This window comes from Chrysochloris asiatica, unplaced genomic scaffold (genome assembly GCF_000296735.1).
Source record: "Chrysochloris asiatica unplaced genomic scaffold, ChrAsi1.0 scaffold00010, whole genome shotgun sequence".
Lineage (NCBI taxonomy): Eukaryota > Metazoa > Chordata > Mammalia > Afrosoricida > Chrysochloridae > Chrysochloris > Chrysochloris asiatica.
In genome coordinates, this window is record NW_006408528.1 from 4,262,477 (window position 1) to 4,282,204 (window position 19,728).

At 36.9% G+C, this 19,728-nt stretch overlaps 1 protein-coding gene across 2 annotated transcripts in view; it reads right to left on the minus strand.

The window, feature by feature from the left end:
- Nucleotides 1-19,728, minus strand: part of PHF14 (PHD finger protein 14) — a 210,522-nt gene that overhangs the window by 163,645 nt on the left and 27,149 nt on the right. For both annotated transcript variants that reach the window (XM_006834249.1, XM_006834248.1), the window contains one exon: nucleotides 5,322-5,481. In XM_006834249.1, coding sequence (XP_006834312.1) covers nucleotides 5,322-5,481 — 160 coding nt within the window. The remainder of the gene's footprint in view (nucleotides 1-5,321; nucleotides 5,482-19,728) is intronic.

Here is a 19,728-nt window from a genome sequence, read left to right on the forward strand (position 1 = left end):
TATATATATGTAATAATTTCTACAGTAGTCTATAGGAGGGTGGATATAACACAAATAAAATGTCTAAAGAGTATTTAAATTTTTTTTAGCTAGGCTGCATCATCAAGGAAGGCAACCATAAATGTAGGTATCACCAGCAGCCAATATAAACATCTCTCAATAATTATCTAAATTGTTAAAGAAGCTCTCTTCATTCAGAAACAACTTTAAGGTTGTTTTGTAGATTATGATATCATCAAGAGTTGCTTTGTGGATTATGATATCATGAAGAAACAGTTTCTTTATAATTTTTCAAAAGTACTTTTATATAAGCAAGCAAAAAATTTTATTTTTTGCTAAAAGAAAGCTCTATGCTTTCAGAACTGAAGAGTTACCAAAGGAATTTACATAGAATTATCTGGTTAAAGTACTAGAATAATGTTTTTAATAAAACAGTACTGGTCACTTTTCTTTGGCCCTGTCAACACCAACATTATATGCTCTTAGCTTCACACAAGCACCCCAACTTCTTTTACACACCCGCAGCCGGCAACTCAGGCCTAGACAAACCAGTAAATTTCTCTGACATCAACCAGGCTGCAGTGACACGTTCTCCGAACCCCATCCTTGAAAAGGGGATCATATTCCATGTTTGTTCTTCCTCAGATATCCTCCCTAAGCCCTAGGGTATCCTTTGGAATATAAAATGTGGTTACTCTTTTCTCATAACTGAATAGCATTCTTTAAAATTTTCCCCTTTCCTAATCTTTTATGGTTTTTTTGTTCCCATGATTAGATATGATACGCTTTTCAAGCCACATAGATCTGGGTTCAAATTTGATTATGCACCAGTTTGTGAATAATCAAATTCACCTTGAGTAAACTAATATAAATGGTTTGATAGCCTCAGATATTACACTGATAAAATAGGGATCTTTTTCTCCTATCTCAGCATAGGGTCATTATTAGGATTAAATGGAATTATGGGTGTAACAGTGTGGTGCAGGGAATTATTTAGTATGTCTCTTCTAGCCATAGTGTTTGCAAATCCATCCAAATGACTTGTTGTTAGGTGCCATCGAGTTGGTACTGACTCATAGAGACCCTATGCACAGCAGAATGAAACACTGCCCGATCCTGGGCCAACCTCACTACTGTTGCCACTCTTGAGTCCATCGATGCTGCCACTTGGCCAATCCATCTCATTGGGGGTCTTCTTCTTTTTCTGTGACCCTCCACCTTATCAAACATGATATCCTGCTCCAGCGACTGCTCCCTCCTGACAATATGTCCAAAGTATGAGAAACGAAGTCTGGCCATCTGGCCTCCAAGGAGAACTCTGGCTGCACTTCTTCCAGCACACATCTATTTATTCTTCGCCAGTCCATGGTACTTTCAATATTCTCCTCCAATATCATAACTCAAATGCATCAATTCTTCTATGGTCTTCCTTATTCATTGTCCAATGTTCGCATGCTTATCAGATTACTGAAATACCATGGCTTGGGTCAGGTACACCTTAGTCCTCAAACTGACATCTTTGCTTTAAAAAGGTCTGATGTAGCAGATTTGCCTAATGCAGTATGTTGTTTAATTTCTTGACTGCTGTTTCCATTAGTGTTGATGGTTGATCCAGACAAAATAAAGTCTTTGACAACTTCAATCTTTTCTTCATTGATAAAGAGGTTGTTTATTGGTTAGTGGGTGAGGATTTTCTTTTTCTTTTCATTGAGATGCAACCCATATAGAAGGTTGTGGTTTTTTATCTTCATCAGTAAGTATTTTAAGTCCTCTTGGCTTTCAGCAAGCAAGGTTGTATCATCTGCATATCGCAGGTTATTAATGAGTCTTCCTTCAATATTGGTGCCATGTTTTTCTTCATAAAATCCAGCTTTTTGGATTCTTTTCTCAGATTGAAAGAGTACAGTGAAATACAATCTTGGCATACACCTTTCCTAATTTTGAACCATTCAGTGTTCCCATGTTCTGTTGGAACAACCGCCTCTTGTTCTACGCGCAGGTTCCTCATGAGCACAATTAAGTGTTCTGGAATACTCATACTTCACAAGGTTGTCCCACATCTTGTCATGTCCATACAATCAAAAGCCTCTGAATAATCAATAAAGCACAGGTGAATATTTTTTCTGATAATTCTCTGCTTTCAGCCAAGATCCATCTGATGTCAGCAATGATATACCTCATTCCACATCCTCTTCTGAATCTAGTTTGTACCTCTGGAAGTTCTCTGCCAATGTACGGCTGCAGCTGTTTCTATATTACCTTTGGTAAAACTTTACTTGCATGAGATATCAAAGAGATTGTCCAATGATTTCTGCATTCTATTGGGTCACCTCTCTCCAGAATGAGCACAAATACAGATCTCTTCCAGTCAGTTGGGTCAGGTCTTCCAAATTTCTTGGCATAAATGAGTGAGTGCCTCCAGTGCCATTTCACTTTGTTGAAAGATTTCAATTTGTATTCCATCAATTCCTGGTGCCTTGTTCTTTGCCAACGCTTTCAATGCACCTTGAACTTCTTCCTTCAGGATCATTGGCGCTGGATCATATGCTACCTCTTGAAATGGCTAAACATCGACCATTTATTTTTGGTTAAGTGACTCTGTGTATTCCTTCCATCTTCTTTAGATGCTTTCTGCATCATTCAATAATTTGCCCAGAGAATCCTTCAATACCACAAGTCAAGGCTTAAATTTTTTCTTCAGTTCCCTCAACTTGAGAAATGCTGAGCGTGTTCTTCTCTTTTTGTTTTCTAACTCCAGGTCTTTGCACATTTCGTTATTTTACTCTGTTTTCTTGAGTTGACCTTTGATATTTTCTGTTCAGTTCTTTTACCTCCTCAATTCTTTCATTTGCTTTAGCATCTCTATGCTGGAGAACAAGTTTCAGAGTCTCTTCTGACATCCATTTTGGTCTTTTCCTTCTTTCTTGTTTTCTTAATGACTTTTTGCTTTTTTCCTGTATGATGTTCTTGATATCATCCCAAAACTCTTCTGGTCTTCAGTCTTTAGTGCCTAATGCATCATACCTTTTCTTCAGATGATCTCTAAGTTCAGGTGGGATATATATTCAAGGTCATAGTTTGGCTTTCATGGACTTGTTTTCATTTTCTTCAGCTTCAGCCTGAACTTCCATGTGAGCAATTGGCAATCTGTTCTACAGTCTTCCCCTGCCCTTGTTTTGGCTGATGATATGAAACTTTCCCACCATCTCTTTCTACCAACGTACTCAATTTGATTTCTGTGTATGGCATCTGGTGAGGTCCATGTGTATAGTTTCTCTTTTATGTTGTTTAAAATACATATTTAGAGTAAAGAAGTCATTGGTCTTGCAAAATTCTACCATGTGATCTCCACCAGCATTTCTATCACCAAGGACATATTGTCCAACCCCAATCCTTCATTTTCAATCTTTGCATTCCAATCGTCAGTAATTATCATTAATCTTGATTGCACGCTTGATCAATTTCAGACTGAAGAAGTTAGTAGAATTCTTCAATTTCATCATTACAGGCTTTAGTGGTTGGTGCATAAATTTGAATAATAGTGGTATTAACTGGTCTTCCTTATAAGCGCATGGATATCATCCTATCACACACAGGTTTGTCCTTCATGACAGATCTTGATTATGTTCTTTCTGATGGTGAATGCAACTCAATTTCTCTTCAATTTGTAATTCCTGTCACAGTAAACTATATGATTGTCAGATTTTAACTGGCCAATACCTGTCCATTTCAGCTCACTAATGCCTAGAATATCAATGTTCATAAGTTACATTTCATTTTCAACATTTTCCAATTTTACTAGATTCATACTTTGTACATTCTATGTTCTGATTATTAATGGATGTTTACAGATGTTTCTCTTCATTTTGAGTTGTGCCCCATCAGCAAATGAAGATCCCAAAGGCTTTGCTTCATTCATGTTATCACAGTCAACTCTACTTCGAGGTGGCAACTCTATCCCCTGTCGCATTGTGAGTGCATTCCAACCTGAGGGTCTCATTTTCCAGACTATATCTGACAGTGTTCCACTACTATTCACAAGGTTTTCAGTGACTAAATATGAGGATGTAATCCGATCTCCTTCTTCCTAGTCTTCTGGAAAGTGAAATCTGTCCACCAAGGTTGACCCAGTTAGTATTTAAAATACCTGTGGCATAGCTTCCAGAGTCACAGCTACACACAAGCCAGCACAGTACAACACAATGATAGACAAGTAGTGGGAAAGACTGGTAGGACCATGCAAATAGGTATAAAGGATCTAACCCAGCAGTAGATCAGTTTGGCCAACCTAACAGTTTTAAAATGAGCCATCTCAAATCAGGAACAAGGACTCTCATAACAATCATGAAAGAAGAGCCACAAACAGAGCATGTATTTTGGACCCCAAGATCTCTTTGTAGAGAAGCAGCAAAGGCAGCAGCAAAGCCAAAAACAGGAAATGGAGCAGAGAAGTGGGTTTTCCAGCCCACAGTACAAGACAAAGATCAAGGGGTCGTGTTGCTGAGAGGTCGAGGATTAAAGAGAGAGAAGTGCCTTTAGTACAGCTGAGAACAGGTGCTCCTGACCAGGGAACTACTGTATCCTGAATGTTTCTGAACCTCGATTGTTTCCTGTTAACTTCCTTAATAAGCCCTATAATCATGAATATCATTTATGAGTTCTGTGAACTGCTGTATCCTGAATGTTTCTGAACCTCAATTGTATCCTGTTAACTTCCTTAATAAACCCTATAATCATGAAGATCATTTATGAGTTCTGTGTGGCCACTGTAATCAATTATAACCTACCAGACAAGTAGAATGTCCTGGGACAGATGGTTGAATTTTGAATAGGGAAAAGAAGGTTGGAGGGTCAAGGCACGTTTAATAACCCCATCATAGGAACTGATCTTGGGATGATGTGGAGTTTGATTCTCATTCTTCCCTGGGTAGTCAGAGGAGGTTAGGCAATAATTTCATTTTTGCAAAAGACAAAAGTAGGTATTCAATAAAAGTTATTTCCTTTACTCCAACTATCACTAGAGTCCTGGTGTGGCACTGTGGGTTAATGCGCTGGACTGCAAGGTCAGTTTGAGCCACAAGGTCTGTGGTTCAAGCTCACCAGACACTCCTCAGAAACCCTATACAGGGTCGATATGAGTCGGAACCAACTCAACAGCACTTAGCAGCAACAACGTCACTATTGTTTATATGAAGAACATAAAAAGCAATCACATGAAAGTATATAACTAAAACATAATTAGACTAGTAAAGTCAGAGGCAAACACATTCTAAAGCAGGCATTTAAAAGAAACACAATGCAAGACTGATTATGACATTAACCTTCCAGCATCTGTCTCCTTGAAAATTCCATCCTGATTGGGACATAGTTCACAGCTAGGGGAAACACCACATTTACAGGCATCACAAAACCAAGGTTCAGTAGAGTTTTCAGAAGCTGAACTCATTATAGAGTCACTCTCTCCATCAACTCCATAGCAACCTAAAACAAAATAAACAAACAAAAAGGATGATTCATATTTCTTTACTTCACATATATAAAATCAAAGAACAAAGAAGAGGAAACCAATAGTCTGAAAGAATTATAATAAAGTCAAAACACAGCAGTAAGTTCATTTTATAAACATACTTTGTCACCTAGCACGGCGTATGCAATGAAGCAAGTGATCTTTTTTAATAGCTTTAGTCCAACTGGAAAAAATAGCAAAGAAGAAAAAAAGCACAAAAATATGTGCTGTTATCAAAAAGAAATCAGATTAATGATTCTAGGAATTGCTGATCAGTCAGCGGTTCAAGCTCACCAGCTGCTCCTCGGAAACCCTACATAGGGTCCTTATGGGTCAGAACCGACTTGACGGCACTTAACAACAACAACAAATACGTATCGCACTCCCTTTGTTACCAGCACAATATTAGTTTTATACATAAAAGATTAAATTCATACAAATAAAGGAACAACCAGAAAAGTTTCCAACCTAACTTTGGATGTAACAGACTAAAACACAAATTCAACCAGAAAGCCTCAAGTGTTTTGATAAGTGCTGTCAAAACGGTTCCAACTCATAGTGACCCTGTATAGGGTTTCCAAAAATGGCTTGTGAATTTGAACAGCCGACCTTGCAGTCCAGCTCATTAGCCAACAACACCACTAAGACTCCATGTTCCAGAACAGATCTGAGTAAAATTGGTGTCAGCTCCTCTCTGAATATCTGGTAGGATTCATCAGTAAAGCCATCAGGGCCTGGGCTTCTTTGGTTGGGAGTTTCTTGATGAACTGATCAATTTCTTCTTATGTTATAGATCTGTTCAAGTTTTCTACATCACTCTGTGTTAGTTTAGGTAGGTCATGTTTTTCTAAAAATGTATCCATTTCTTCTAGATTTTTAAATTTACTGGAGTAGAATTCAAGTATTTTTGTTATTATCCTTTTTATTTCCATTTGTTTTGTTGTGATGTAACCCATATCTTTTCTCATGCATGTTATTTGCATCTACTTTTTTTTTTTTTGGTTAGATTTGCCAATGGTTTGTCAATTGTATTAATCCTTTCAAAAAAAACCCTTATCTTTATTGATTCTATTGTTTTTCTGTTTTCTAATTCATTTATTTCTGTTTTAATCTTTATTATTTCTTTTCTCCTGGTGATTGTAGGGTTACTTTGCTAGTCTTAGTCTAATTATTAGAGATGTGCTAATGTGTTGGTTTTGGTTCTTTCTTCTTTTTGGATGTGTGCACTTATTGCTATACACTGACCTCTCAGGAATGTCCCAAAGGATTTGGTGTTTTCTTTCTCATTTGAGTAAAGGAATTTTTTATTTATTCCATTACTCAGTAGCTTTTTTAGCAGCATGTAATTCAATTTCCATGCATTTGATTTTGTTTCCTTGATCTACCTATTGCTGTTTTCTAATTTTATAGCATTGTGATCTGAAACAGTGCTTTATAGCATTTTGATGTTTTTAAATTTATTAAGGCTTTCTTTATGGCCCAACGTATGATATATTCTGGAAAATATTCCATGTGCACTGGAAAAGAATGTGTATTTTGCTGTTGTTGGGTTGAATGTTCTATATAAACCTATGAGGTTAAAGTAGTTGATTGTGTTGTTTCATTCCTCAGTGTCTTGGTTGAATTTCTTTCTAGTTGTTCTATCCCTTACCAAAATCGCTGTATTAAAATCTCTATTATTATTGGGGAGTCCTTTAAGATAAGCTCTCGACCACAAGGTCAGTTTGACGCAAGATCGTTGGCTCAAACCCACCGGTCACTCCTTGGAAACAGGTTCACTACGGGTCAGAACCAACTCGATAAGCACTTAACAACAACAACTATTATTGGAGTCCTTGTGTGATGTGACAGCAGTGGACTGCTAACCACAAGGTCAGCAATTCAAACCCACCAGCTACCCCTTGGGTAGCTGATCCCTATACAGGATCACTATGAGTTGGAACCAACTCAACAGCACTTAACAACTATTATTGTAGAGTTGTCTATTTCTTCAAATCTATTAGTGTATGATTTATGTGTTTTGAGGCTGTTTCACTGGCAGCATAGATATTTATTATGGTTCTGTCCTCTTGTTCAATTGACCCTTTAATCATGAAATAATGTCCTTCTTTGTCTCTTATGCTGGTTTTTGCCTTAAAGCCTATTTTATCAGAAATTAATACTGTCACTCTTACTTATTTTTTATTGCCATTAACTGATTAATTTTTTTCCATCTTTTGATTTTTAATCTATTTTTGTCTTTGTGTGTAAGGTGTGTCACTTGTAGACAGCATAAAAAAGATCTTGTTTTCTTATCCATTCTGCTACTCTCTGTTTCTTGACTGGTGCACTTAATTCAGTCACGTTCCGTGTAATTATTGATAGGTATGAATTAATTACATTAATTTTTATTGTGTGTCTTTGTGATGCTTCTGTTTTATATGTTCCACATATTTTCTGTATTAAGTTCACTTTGTGTATGTTTTCTTGTCAGTTTCTTCAGTTCTGTTGTTTTCATGTATACAAACTCTTCATAGCTTTCCTGCTTCTTGATTTAATATAAAGTTTCATTAACGTTCTTTGTAGTTATCCTGTAATTTATTTTTTCCCAAATTTAAAAGTCTGTTTTACCTTGAAATCTCCCTGACTTCCTATCCATTTTGAAGTTCTATATTTTTCCTTCTTTTTGCTTTGCCATTGTCTTCATTATAAATTTCTATCTCTGGTTCCCTATTTCCAATCTTGTAGGTTTCCCTTATTTTGAATCTTTCCGTATCTTGAATAAATTCTGGGTTGTGTCAACCTCTGGTTGCTGTCTGCTGTTGTTGGTTCTCAGTCCAAAGGATTTTCTTTAGTATTTTTTTTGTAAAATTGGCCTGGTTATTACAAATTCCTTTAGTCTCTGTTTATGTAGAAATGTTCTCCTTTCAGTCATGTTGACAACACTTAACAACAACAATAAAATCTGAGGGACAATTTTGTTGAGTATATGCTTCTTGGCTGCCAATTTTTTTCTTTCACTGTTTTGTATATGTCTCCCCATTGCCTCTTGCCTGCATAGTTTCTGCTGAGACATCAGAGCTTAATCTTACTGGTTCTCCTTTGTAGGAAACTTTCACTTTTCCCAAAGAGCTCTTAGGATCTTTTCCTTGACTTTGATTTTGGAAAGCTTGATTATATGTATTAGTGATTTTTTTTTTTTTTTTTTTATATAAACTTTCACCTACAGCACAATAAAATCTTTTTTTTTTTTTTTAAAGAAAGTCTATCCTGTTTGGGGTTCATTCAGTTTCTTGAATGCTTTTCTTCTCATCTTTCATGATATTAGGGATATTTTCTCCCAATAGTTCTTCTTTTTTTTTTTTTTCTGTGCTTTTCCAATCACCCATAAATTATTTCTCTCCATGTTGTTCCACATGAATCTTAGGCTCTCTTCAGATTTTTTCATTTTTTTTCTGATTGTTCTTCTAGCTTACTAGCAGTGAGAGATTTATCTTCAAGCTCACTTTCAATGGAATCAGGCCTCCATTGATTCAAATATACTTTCCCTTTCCATATTTTGTCCATTTCTGAAATCTTAGTAATAATCTTCTGGCTGTATATTTGCAGATTTTGTATTATCTCCAATATTTATTTTGTTTGATAGTTCCTGTAGTGCTTTCCTAAATTCTTTCTTGTTTTCCTCAACCTTTGTGTCAATGCTTTGATGGTATCTATACATCCTTTTCTTGAATTATTTTTCAGGTAGTTTTAATGCCTTTTTTCCTCAAAACTGCTTTCTAGCTCTGCCTCTTAGTCATTTATCGGAGACACTCTGTCTTGCTTCTTTGTGTGAACATAAACTGTCTGCTGCTTTAGAGACACTGTGATGTTGTTGTATTTGTATTAAGTTGATGATTGTGTGTTGGTGTATTCTTAAGCACTCACTAACGGCCTCTTGGTGAGTGTGATCAGGAACTAAGCTTGTGCACTGTTCTCTGTTCATGAAGTTCAATTTAGGATGGATTTGGCTATTGTTGCTGATCCAGTGTATACCAGCTGGCACTGGCTCTTACTCAATGCGTAGAGCTGTAGAGGATACAGTTGTGGCTGTACTGTATGGTTACAGTTGCTGTCTCTTGTCAAGTGGGGCGAGAAGAGAAAACACATATACAAGAATGAAGGAAAACATGCACAATCCAGCAAACAACAATGGAAGAAAATAAAGAAAAAAGTAGGTTATAACTAGCAAAAGAATACAAAAACAAAAGAGAGAAAAAAGAGAGAGGAAAATAAATTAATAGAAGAATAAAGGGGTGAAAATAAAAAGAAAGAAAAACACCTAAACTAAATTAGGGAGAAAAATGAGTGAAAAGGAAAGAGATCAGAGAGTATTAAAAAAATAAATAAAACTAAAAATCAATTTTTTAAAAAACATTAAATTGAGAGGGATTTTAAAAATAATAAAGAAAGAACAGCAGCAGTGAGGAAAGAGAAGCAGAAAAATAAAGAAGACAAAATGAAAGGAGAAAGGCGAGAAAGCAAGAGAGAAAAAGGTGAGGGAGAAGGAATAAAGAAACAAAAAAGAATGGAGGGGGGGGGGGAAAGGTGCGTGGCAAAGTAAGTAACAGGGCAGGTTCCATCAGACCCAGAGAGTTCTCCTACCAGCCAGAGTGCTCATGTCATAGGTGGGTAAGGGATGAGACAGTAACACTCAATCCTGTAAGGCTACGTGTTGTCTTTCTGGGCACCCAATCCAAAAGTATTTATTGCAAGCCCCAAAGCAGCTGGGGTATAAGGATATTTCCATCCCAGAGGAGGGCAGAGGGTAAGAGGTCTCTCTAGTTCAGGGCTGACCAAAATCACTCTGCAGGTCTGGAATAGGTCACACCAGACTCTAGGTGCCAAGGTTGTTGCTGCTAGCTCCCCATACACTTTGATGCAACTTCAGTAGCCAGGAGCTTCAAGAGCAGGAGCTTACAGGGGAGTATATGGAATGGGGGCTGGCCACACCTCTAGTCACTAGGGTAAGGTGAGGTACAAGAAGAAAAGAAAACAATTTGCCCCTTTCTGTCTACGAATAAGCGGTATGTCAATGCACTACCTACTGCCCTCTTGCCTTCAAAGTCTCCTGTGACAGTTCAAGATGGGCACACCAAAGTTGGCCTGGCCTCTGGCACATACCAGCAGTTTCCTTTCTGAGTTTTTTGAGGTTTTTCCTCCTCACGCATCTGTTCAAATGCTTCTCCTAGTGAGAACTAGCCCAGATCAATACAGACAGCTCTCTCCTCCTTTAATGGGGCCCACAATTACAGCACTCACTTCTGTGCAGCAACACCACCAAGAGTGTGAGCTTTCCAGGAAGTGTATGTGGGTAGAGCTGTCCTCACCTCTGGTTACCAAGGGAGTGTAGAGAACAAGGAAAATATCACATCTTTGTCTCTATGAGCCACAGGTATGTTTCTGCAGTGCCAATAGGTTTTGTCTCTGAAGACACAAAAGTTCAAGATGGCTCCATCTGTCTGGTCACCGGCTCGTAATCACCAATCTTTCCTGTTTCTGCCATGTTTGCTCAGCTCTGTCCTAGTAAGCATTCACAATCCACTATTTTCTCCCAGTTTAAGGAGTTGTGGTAGCGTAGTGGTTATGAGTGGGGCTGCTAACCTCAAGGTCAGCAGTTTGAAACTACCAGCTGTTATGTGCAAGAAAGATGAGGCTTTTTGCTCCCATAAAGATTTACAGCTTTAGAAACCCTGTACAGGGTCACTATGAGTTGGAGCCGACTCGATGGCACTTCACCACCACCACCACCACCATTCCAATTGAGAACCCTCCCAGACCTCGCACTGTCTCACTTCATTACTAACCTTTCTTGCTAGATAAAATTGGAAACTTTGTGTGAATTCTGTGAGTCATTCTAGCAACTTATGGAACCTCAAGGAGTATCAGGAACCAGCAGGTAGGAAGTAGGAGGCCGAGGAGATGTCTAAGCTACTATACAGGTGGCATCCTGAGAAGGTAGTAGAAAATCCCTGAATTTAAAGTCAGCAGACAGAGGTAAGGGAGTCATAGGAACCCCAAAGCTTGTGGCTGGTATCAGAGGTTTTAGGCAGCTTCAGCAGTATAGAAAACTGTACCCTTCAACTTATGAAAACTGACCTCACTCGAGTAATCATTGTTGTTGTTAAGTGCAGTCGAGTCGTTTGTGACTCATGTTGTTGTTGTTGTTGTTGTTAAATGCCATCGAGTCGGGTCCGACCCATAGCGACCCTGTACAGGGTTTCTGAGGGTGTAAATCTTTACGGGAGTAGAAAGCCTCATCTTTCTCCCGCGGAGCGGCTGGTAGTTTCGAACCGCTGACCTTAAGGTTCGCAGCCCGAATCGTAACCACTACGCTACCAGAGCTCCCTAAATAGGGTTTCCGCGGAATGACTGGTGAGTTTGAACTGCCAGCCTTGCAGATCAAAATGAGCTTTGTGGTCCAGTGTTTATCCTACAGTGCCACCCCAAGACTTGAGTAATTAGGATCAGAAAAAGAAGTATTTAGTTTGTGTCAAAACTGAGCGGAATAGATTGATTTGAGTAGCATCATTACACACATGCAAGGAAAAAAAGATATGAAAAATGTTTACAATTGTTTGAGAGTTTACAAAGAGTATGGGTCATCCAAATCAGTGTAATTTTCGCCTGTTCAACTCATTACGGGACAGCAGGAAACCTGCAATCTCCTATTTCTCTAGCTACAGAAACTTTGGTCTAGTTACATCTCTGATGCTTGTTTTCCATGGATTAAGTAATTTCTAGTTTCTGTGTGAGTGTATGCACATATATTCATATATATAATAAAGCACATAGGGCACAGTTACTAATATATCTTAAACATCTCATAAGATTGGATTTCTTAATTTGAAGGATACGGACCACAGTTTTATGGTATATATATCTCATTCAAAGGGCATAATATAGTTCATAGTGTTCTACATTCTAATTTGGTGAGTAGTATACGGCTTGAGAGCGACCATCTAAGTCACAACCATTGGTTTTTACTGATCTGAAGAAAAAGGGAAAAAAAAAAGAGAAAATAAACCAAAGACTTGAAGGAAAAACTAGTCTACAGTACAAATAGTCTACATGAAACATGAACTCATCCACCATAAGAGCCAAAGAATTAGAAGATGCCTGATTATTACTACCAGCCATTCTAATCTGGGTTGGAACCTTATAGAATAGAAGAAAAATATGGAAAATAACTTCAAATTCCTTAAAAAAAAAAAAAAAAAGGTTTATTGGAGTGATTGATCACCTTGAGATCACTGCTTTGAGTTACTCTTTACACCCTGAACTGAAACAAATCCTTAGTTCACCTTGTAGCTAAATAACAAATTAGTTCAAAAATACAAAGCGGCAAAATGAGGAAAACTTCTTATATATTATCAAACATCTTAATGCAATGAGCTGTTGGACCTGGGGGCTCTGAACCATAATCTCAGGGGATACCAGGATTAATTGGCATAACACAGTCTATAAAGACAATGTTCTAAATCATACTTCGGTAAGCAGTGTCTGGGATCTTAAAAGCAAATGAGAAGCCATCTTAGGTACAACTGTTGGTCTCTCCATGTGTGAAAAAAAGAAGAGTGATGAAAATTTGAAGATGCTTAGGAACAACTAGTTCAATGGATCAATGGGACATGTAAACAACAGTCTAAGATCAGAAGAACTTGATGATGCGTGGCGACCATTACCAAGTACTCTGAAAAGGATCACATTAGAAGGTCCCGAATAGAATGGAAGAATGTGTGGAACAAAATTCAAAACTATATTTAAAAAAAAAAAAAAAGACTAAGTTTACTGATCAGAAAGAGACTGGAGGAACCTGAGACTTCAGCCCTTGACCACCCTTCATTTCTAGAATGAAACTTACCCTTGTGGCCCAATTTTCTGCCAAGCTATATAAGAAACAACAACAACACTAGTAAGATATGCTCACAGTGGAATAGTCAACCATGCAAGGTGAAAAGGGCAACATTTACCTAAGGACAAAGTTGAGAAATGATGGCAAGGCAGGGAGGAATGGAAATAAGAACCCCAGGGAAGAAGTGGGCTAACTGTTGTTCCATGGAGGGGATTCCAATCATTGAGATGAAACAAAGTGCATGATTTGTTAAATGTGAAACTTATAATCTCTCTAAACCTTCACTCAATTCAAAGTAAAAAGTTAAAAAAAAACAAAATTAGCTCAAAAAAATAATGAATGTCACCAAGTTATGTGCCACTCAAAACAAACCACCTATATTGAGATCAAAAGGTCAATAGTTATTTCAAAACAAAGACGAGACTATAAGAGGGCAGAGACACTAGACTAATAGAAAAAGAACAAGCAGAACAATTAGAATGTTTACCACCCATTGTGAAGAGTGTCACCAAGTTCACTGAAGAACTTGTGTAAAAAATATTGCTTTGTGTAACCCTTCACTGTAAACACAGTAAAATATTTTTTAATTATCTATTTTAATTATTTCAGTATCTTAAAAAAACAGGTATACAAAAATTACCATTTAAAAACTTAAAAGAACACTTTTTCTGTACTTGAAATTCTATCACTGGACCTTTGAGATACAACATCCACTTCAAAATAAAAAATTAATGAGTAATATTCTTGTTTATGAGAAAGAAGGTACCTATAACATGAACAGTACCTATAATATGAACAATACTTGTAACAAACATATCTGAAAGCATAAAAGAACCAGTGCCCAATAACTTTAAAATAAAGTCCAAATAGATGAAACTTGAACATACTTTATTTTAATATTAAGAAATAAAACTGGTCTAGATCTAGGCTAACAACAGACTGAAGACTGAAAAATAAGCAAATATAGGAAAAAAATATCTCTTTGTAGACCTTATCACAGTTAATGCATAACAACAAAACCTGGGGCAACTGCTAGCAAGTACACTACCTAATGGTCTGTCATGTACTGTGATATATCCCTGACATTTTTCTTCAGACACACTGCAATCATTGTATCAGGATAACTGACATCACAGTTAGGGGTGCCCTACTATTACAAGTCCATCATGAGATCGTGGCACATAAGTATTTATAACAAGTGACACATGGCAGCCCTTAGAAGATTTCAGAAAGAAAAGAGGTATCTCTACACCTAGCTGAAGTGAATACTCTGAAAAGTAATTATATGATAGTAAATTTCATAAGCCACACTTGAATGGCTTTTAGGAAATATCTCTGCTTAGAAATCTTTTTAAATTATAATTACTTGATGATAACTATCTTTAAGGGAAGAAAAGACAAAGAAAATAAACCATAACTATGGTTGTATGGATATTAGAACTATTAGAAATGATTTTTTTCTTCTTTGTTTTGTATTTTATTTAATATTTTTATGCTGTTCATATTATGTCATTTCTCTAGAACAAACCATTAAGAAAGTTCATTTTTGATGACCAGATTGTAAGAAAAAGTTACATGAATGAATTATAATACCATATGGTGGCTGTTACTTGCACAACAAAATTTAAAAATAACAAACAGCTAGCAAAATTAGCTTCTTCCTCAAACACAAACCTGTGCCATTGAGTTGATTCCTACTCCCAACAAACCTATAAAGGATTTCCCTGGCAGTAAATCTCTACGGGAGAATGAAGTCTCATCTTTCTCCCATGGAGCAGTTGATGGGTTTGAACTGCTGACCTTGCAGTTTACCATCCAAAACTTATCCTACAACACCACCAGGGTCCTTAGCTTCTTCTTACACTTTAGAAAATTTTCCTTCCCCTAGGTTAATTCATTTTAGAGGTTAAAAAGAAGTAGAGAATGAATATATGTGAACTGTATATAAAAACAAATTTTTAAACAACAAAGAACACCAAAAATTAAAAGGTATAAAATAGGGTGAAAAAAAAAAGGTTAAAAAAAAAACATTTGTAAGGAGGGGAAAAAAACATTTTTAACACATATAACAGACATTAGGATTAACACTTAAATTTTTTTTAAAAAAAAGGAAACTAATTTTACTTAATATATATGTCCTGGTGTGGTGCTATGGATTAATGCGCTAGACTGTAAAGTCAATTTGAACCACAAGGTCAGCAGTTCAAGCTCACCAGCCGCTTCTCAGAAACCCTATACAGGGTAGCTGTGGTTTGGAAGTGATTCAATAGCACTTAACAACAACATATATTGTTATTGAGCCCTGTAGGATAAACACTAGACTGGTAAGCACAAGGTTGGCAGTTCAAACCCACTAGCCGCTCTCAGAAACCCTAAACAGGGCCATTATGATTTGTAACCAACTTAACACCAAACTAAAGAGGGAAAAATATATCATGATTAGGAGAGTTGGTGACAATGGCTTAAGGAATGGGCTGCTAACCATAAGGTTGGTGAATCAAACCCACCAGCTGTTCCTTGGGAGAAAGATGAAACTGGCTGTTCCTAGAAGTATATGCAGTCTCTGAAAATCTGTGGGGCAGTTCTACCCTTATAGGGTTGCTAGGAATTAGAATTGACACAATGGAAGTAGATTCTAATTATATTACGTAGGCAAAAACATAAACAAATAGTCTTTTGGAAGTCAATCTGGCAATATAAAAAAATTAAATGTACTTATCCTTTGAGTTAGCAATTTTATTTCTAGAACTCTATCCCTCAGAAATGATTGCATAAATAAACATGTATAGTACATGTGTTAACACGTGTAAGTGAAAAACTAGAAACAAATAAAAAAAAGTGAACACATTGCATCCAAATCATTTTATGGATAACAAAGTACCGTTACGAAGAACATATGTACTAAAGGAGCCCTAGTGGTGCAATGGTTAAGCACTCAGGTGCTTCAAAAGGTAGGGAATTCAAACCTACCCAGAAGATCCCCAATAAAAAGGAGCTGGTGATCTGCTTCTGAAAAGACTGTAGCCTAGAGGTACCTACAAGTAGGTTTCAAAAAGTTTTTGTAAAAAATGGAATGGAAAGACAATGGAATTTTTCCATGACCTTTTGAAGTTACATCCTTACAAACTCTGTGGGGCAATTTTACCATCAGGTCTCTTTGACTCATAATTAGTTTGACTTGTTTTTTATATTCCCTTTTTTTTTTTTTTTTTACTTATTATTGTTAATTGAATAAAGGTTTTTCAGAGAAAATCTGTTTTCTATTCAACAATTCATGCACATTGTTTCATTTCACTGACTGCAATCCCCATAATATAACATCACTTATCCCTCTTCCTCCATTTCCCATTTCCATTCCTCTTTCTTTCCTGTCCCTTCCTGCAATCTGAGCTTTGTCACTGGTAAATGCTGCCCTTTTGATTGTCTATTGTCTTGCTGAAAATTGCCTCATAGGAGTCACAGGGTTGAGTCCCAGACCTGAAGGATGACTAGAGCTCATAGTCTCAAGGGTACCATCAGTCACTATCTGACCAGTAGCTTCATGATTTTGAGGTTCGTGCCTCATTTGTCTCCCACTCTATCCAGAACCTAATGTAATCCCTTTCAGAGCTATCAGTAGCAGCAGCCTTTTAATGTTTTGCAATGGGAAGTAAATATCACCATTAATCCAGAAGTCTTGCCAAAAACATTCAAATTACATATAGATTAAAAATCATTCTACAAAACATTCTATAAACTTGCTTAGACTTATTAACATGCCAAAGTCATAAAAGGACATAAGGGTTTTTTCTAGATTAAAGGGTACAAAAGTGTCCTGGTGTGGCACTATGAATTAATGCACTGGATGACAAAGTTGGTTTGAACCGCAAGGTCAATGGTTCAAGCTCACCAGCCACTCCTCAGAAACCCTATACAGGGATGCTAAGGGTCAAAACCACCTTGACAGCACTTAGCAACAACAAAAGAGATATGGCACCAAAATTCAACACAATATTTGTGTATGGATCTTGACCTATGGGCAGAGGGAGCTTAAGGTCAGCGGTTCATAACTACCAGCCGCTCCGCGGGAGAAAGATGAGGCTTTCTACTCCCGTAAAGATTTACACCCTCGGAAACCCTGTACAGGGTCGCTATGGGTCGGAACCGACTCGACGGCACTTAACAACAACAACAACAACATAACATAAAACAGTGCAAAAGGATAAGCACTGGGTTGCAAACCACAATGTCAGTTGTTCAAACTCACCAACTGCTCCTTGGAAACCCTATACAGGGTCACTATGAATTAGAACCAACTTGCCAGCACTGAACAACAAGTATCTATGCACATGTTACTTATAATTAAGAAGCAATATTTTAATGGAATAAAAAATACTTTTCAAATCTACAAATAACAGGAAGGAAATGGTAAACAGCAGCTAAACATCTATGTTTAAGTTACACTTATGGAACATAAGGAATCTGAGTAGAGAAAAAAATCATATGTGAAAACAATGAAACAATGAAAGGCAAGTCATTTCAATTAGTACATTATAGAATCTAACAGTCCTGCTATGAAGTGTGGACTTTACTCTAAGAGAACTTAGTAATTTTAAGCAGGGAATAATATGAAAACATCTGAATTTCAAAAAAACCATCCCTAAAGGCAGTAAGGGGGCTGGAGCAAGAAGAGAAAAGTCTACAATTTTCAAAAACTTCACTGTGAGCCTGAAACACTTGCCTTATACCAGAAGCGTGTTCATTCTTCATTGTCTTGGCTCCTCACTATGGCTTAAGCTACAGTTGGCATTCATCTACAATGAAAAGTTACTTTTTTCCCTCCATTTATCTAAAACCATGTCCCTCAGAGTATGATCCTTTCCATCTGCTAGAGAATCCCACAGTACTTTTTAAAATTGTAGATACTGGATCTCCATCTAAACTTACTGAATCAGAATTGTTAAGGATTGTTAAGGATAAGACTAAGGAATATGTTTTAAACAGCTATCTTGAATGATTCATTTTCACAATAACATCTGAGACCATCAAGACTTACAAAGCAAAGCTTTACCATTGTCTTCCTGTTACTTAAGAGATTTCAAACACCTTTTCTGTTCCATTTAAAGTATTTCTTCTTATTTATAATTTATCATCATAATAAAATCAGACTACTAAAGATTATTACTAAAAAGCACTAACATTTATGCACTGGACTGTGACACCGAACACCAGTTCAAACCCACCACCTGCTCCTCAGAAACCTTATACCGGATCACTGTGAGTCAGAACCAACTCGACAGCACTTACCACACAATCCCATTTGACATCAGTCATAGGCACCGTAGAAATAGAGAGTATGATGGAGATGGCTTAGCTTATGACTGCATATAAAACATGGGAAATTCTCAATCCTTTATAGGAAAAGTGACTTCTTTCATTCATGACTATGTCTCTAAACAGGCCATTATCTCAAATTCAGGAAACTGTACACAAAGAGAACAAAAATATTTGTCTTGATCCTGTACCAAAGATCCTGTGCCAACGGATAAATAAGTCTACATCTATGCTTTCAATATACTGAACTTTCACATAATTAATGGGATATGCAGGAGGTAAATAGCTAGATCGTTCCTGCATATCCCACTAACATGCAAAAGTATATTAAAAACAAAACAAAACAAAACCTGTAAAATCTTTATTCCTAATGTTGTATCATTAAAAGAAGAAAACCAAAAATAAATTACATTTATTCTCCATGGGCAAACTCCTTTAAAAAAATTAATATAGAAAAGACATGCAACATTTTTATAAAATAAAATCATGAAACATATATATCATTTTCTAGCCAGATAATCTAAACTACACTTTGCGGGACTGATGTAAGAATTACTCTAACTGTTGTATATTGTTGTTGTTAAGTGTCATCGAGTCGATTCCAACCCACAGCAACCCTGTATAGGGTTTCCGAGGAGCAGCTGGTAAGCTTGAACCGCTGACCTTGCAGTTCAAACGGCTTTGCAGTCTGGTGCATTAACCCACAGCGCCACACCAGGACTCCTTCTTTCAATATTTCACTAAATCTCTAGTCCAAGGGTTATGATACCAAATACCAAGGCACATTATACTTCCAAGGTCGTGTTCTACATGATAAACAAACAAACAAAAAAAGCAGCTTTTAAAACAACTTCCTTCATACCCTATTCTCTCAGAACCCACAAAAATATTTACAAGGAATGATGAGAAAACAAACATAATTACCCGATAGAAAAAAGCAGGGAAACACCAAAAATAGTTGGTGGTGATATTAATCCCTAAATGAGATCTTCTGTCTGAAAATAGGAAGATTTTTACAAACAGCTGTGACCCATGT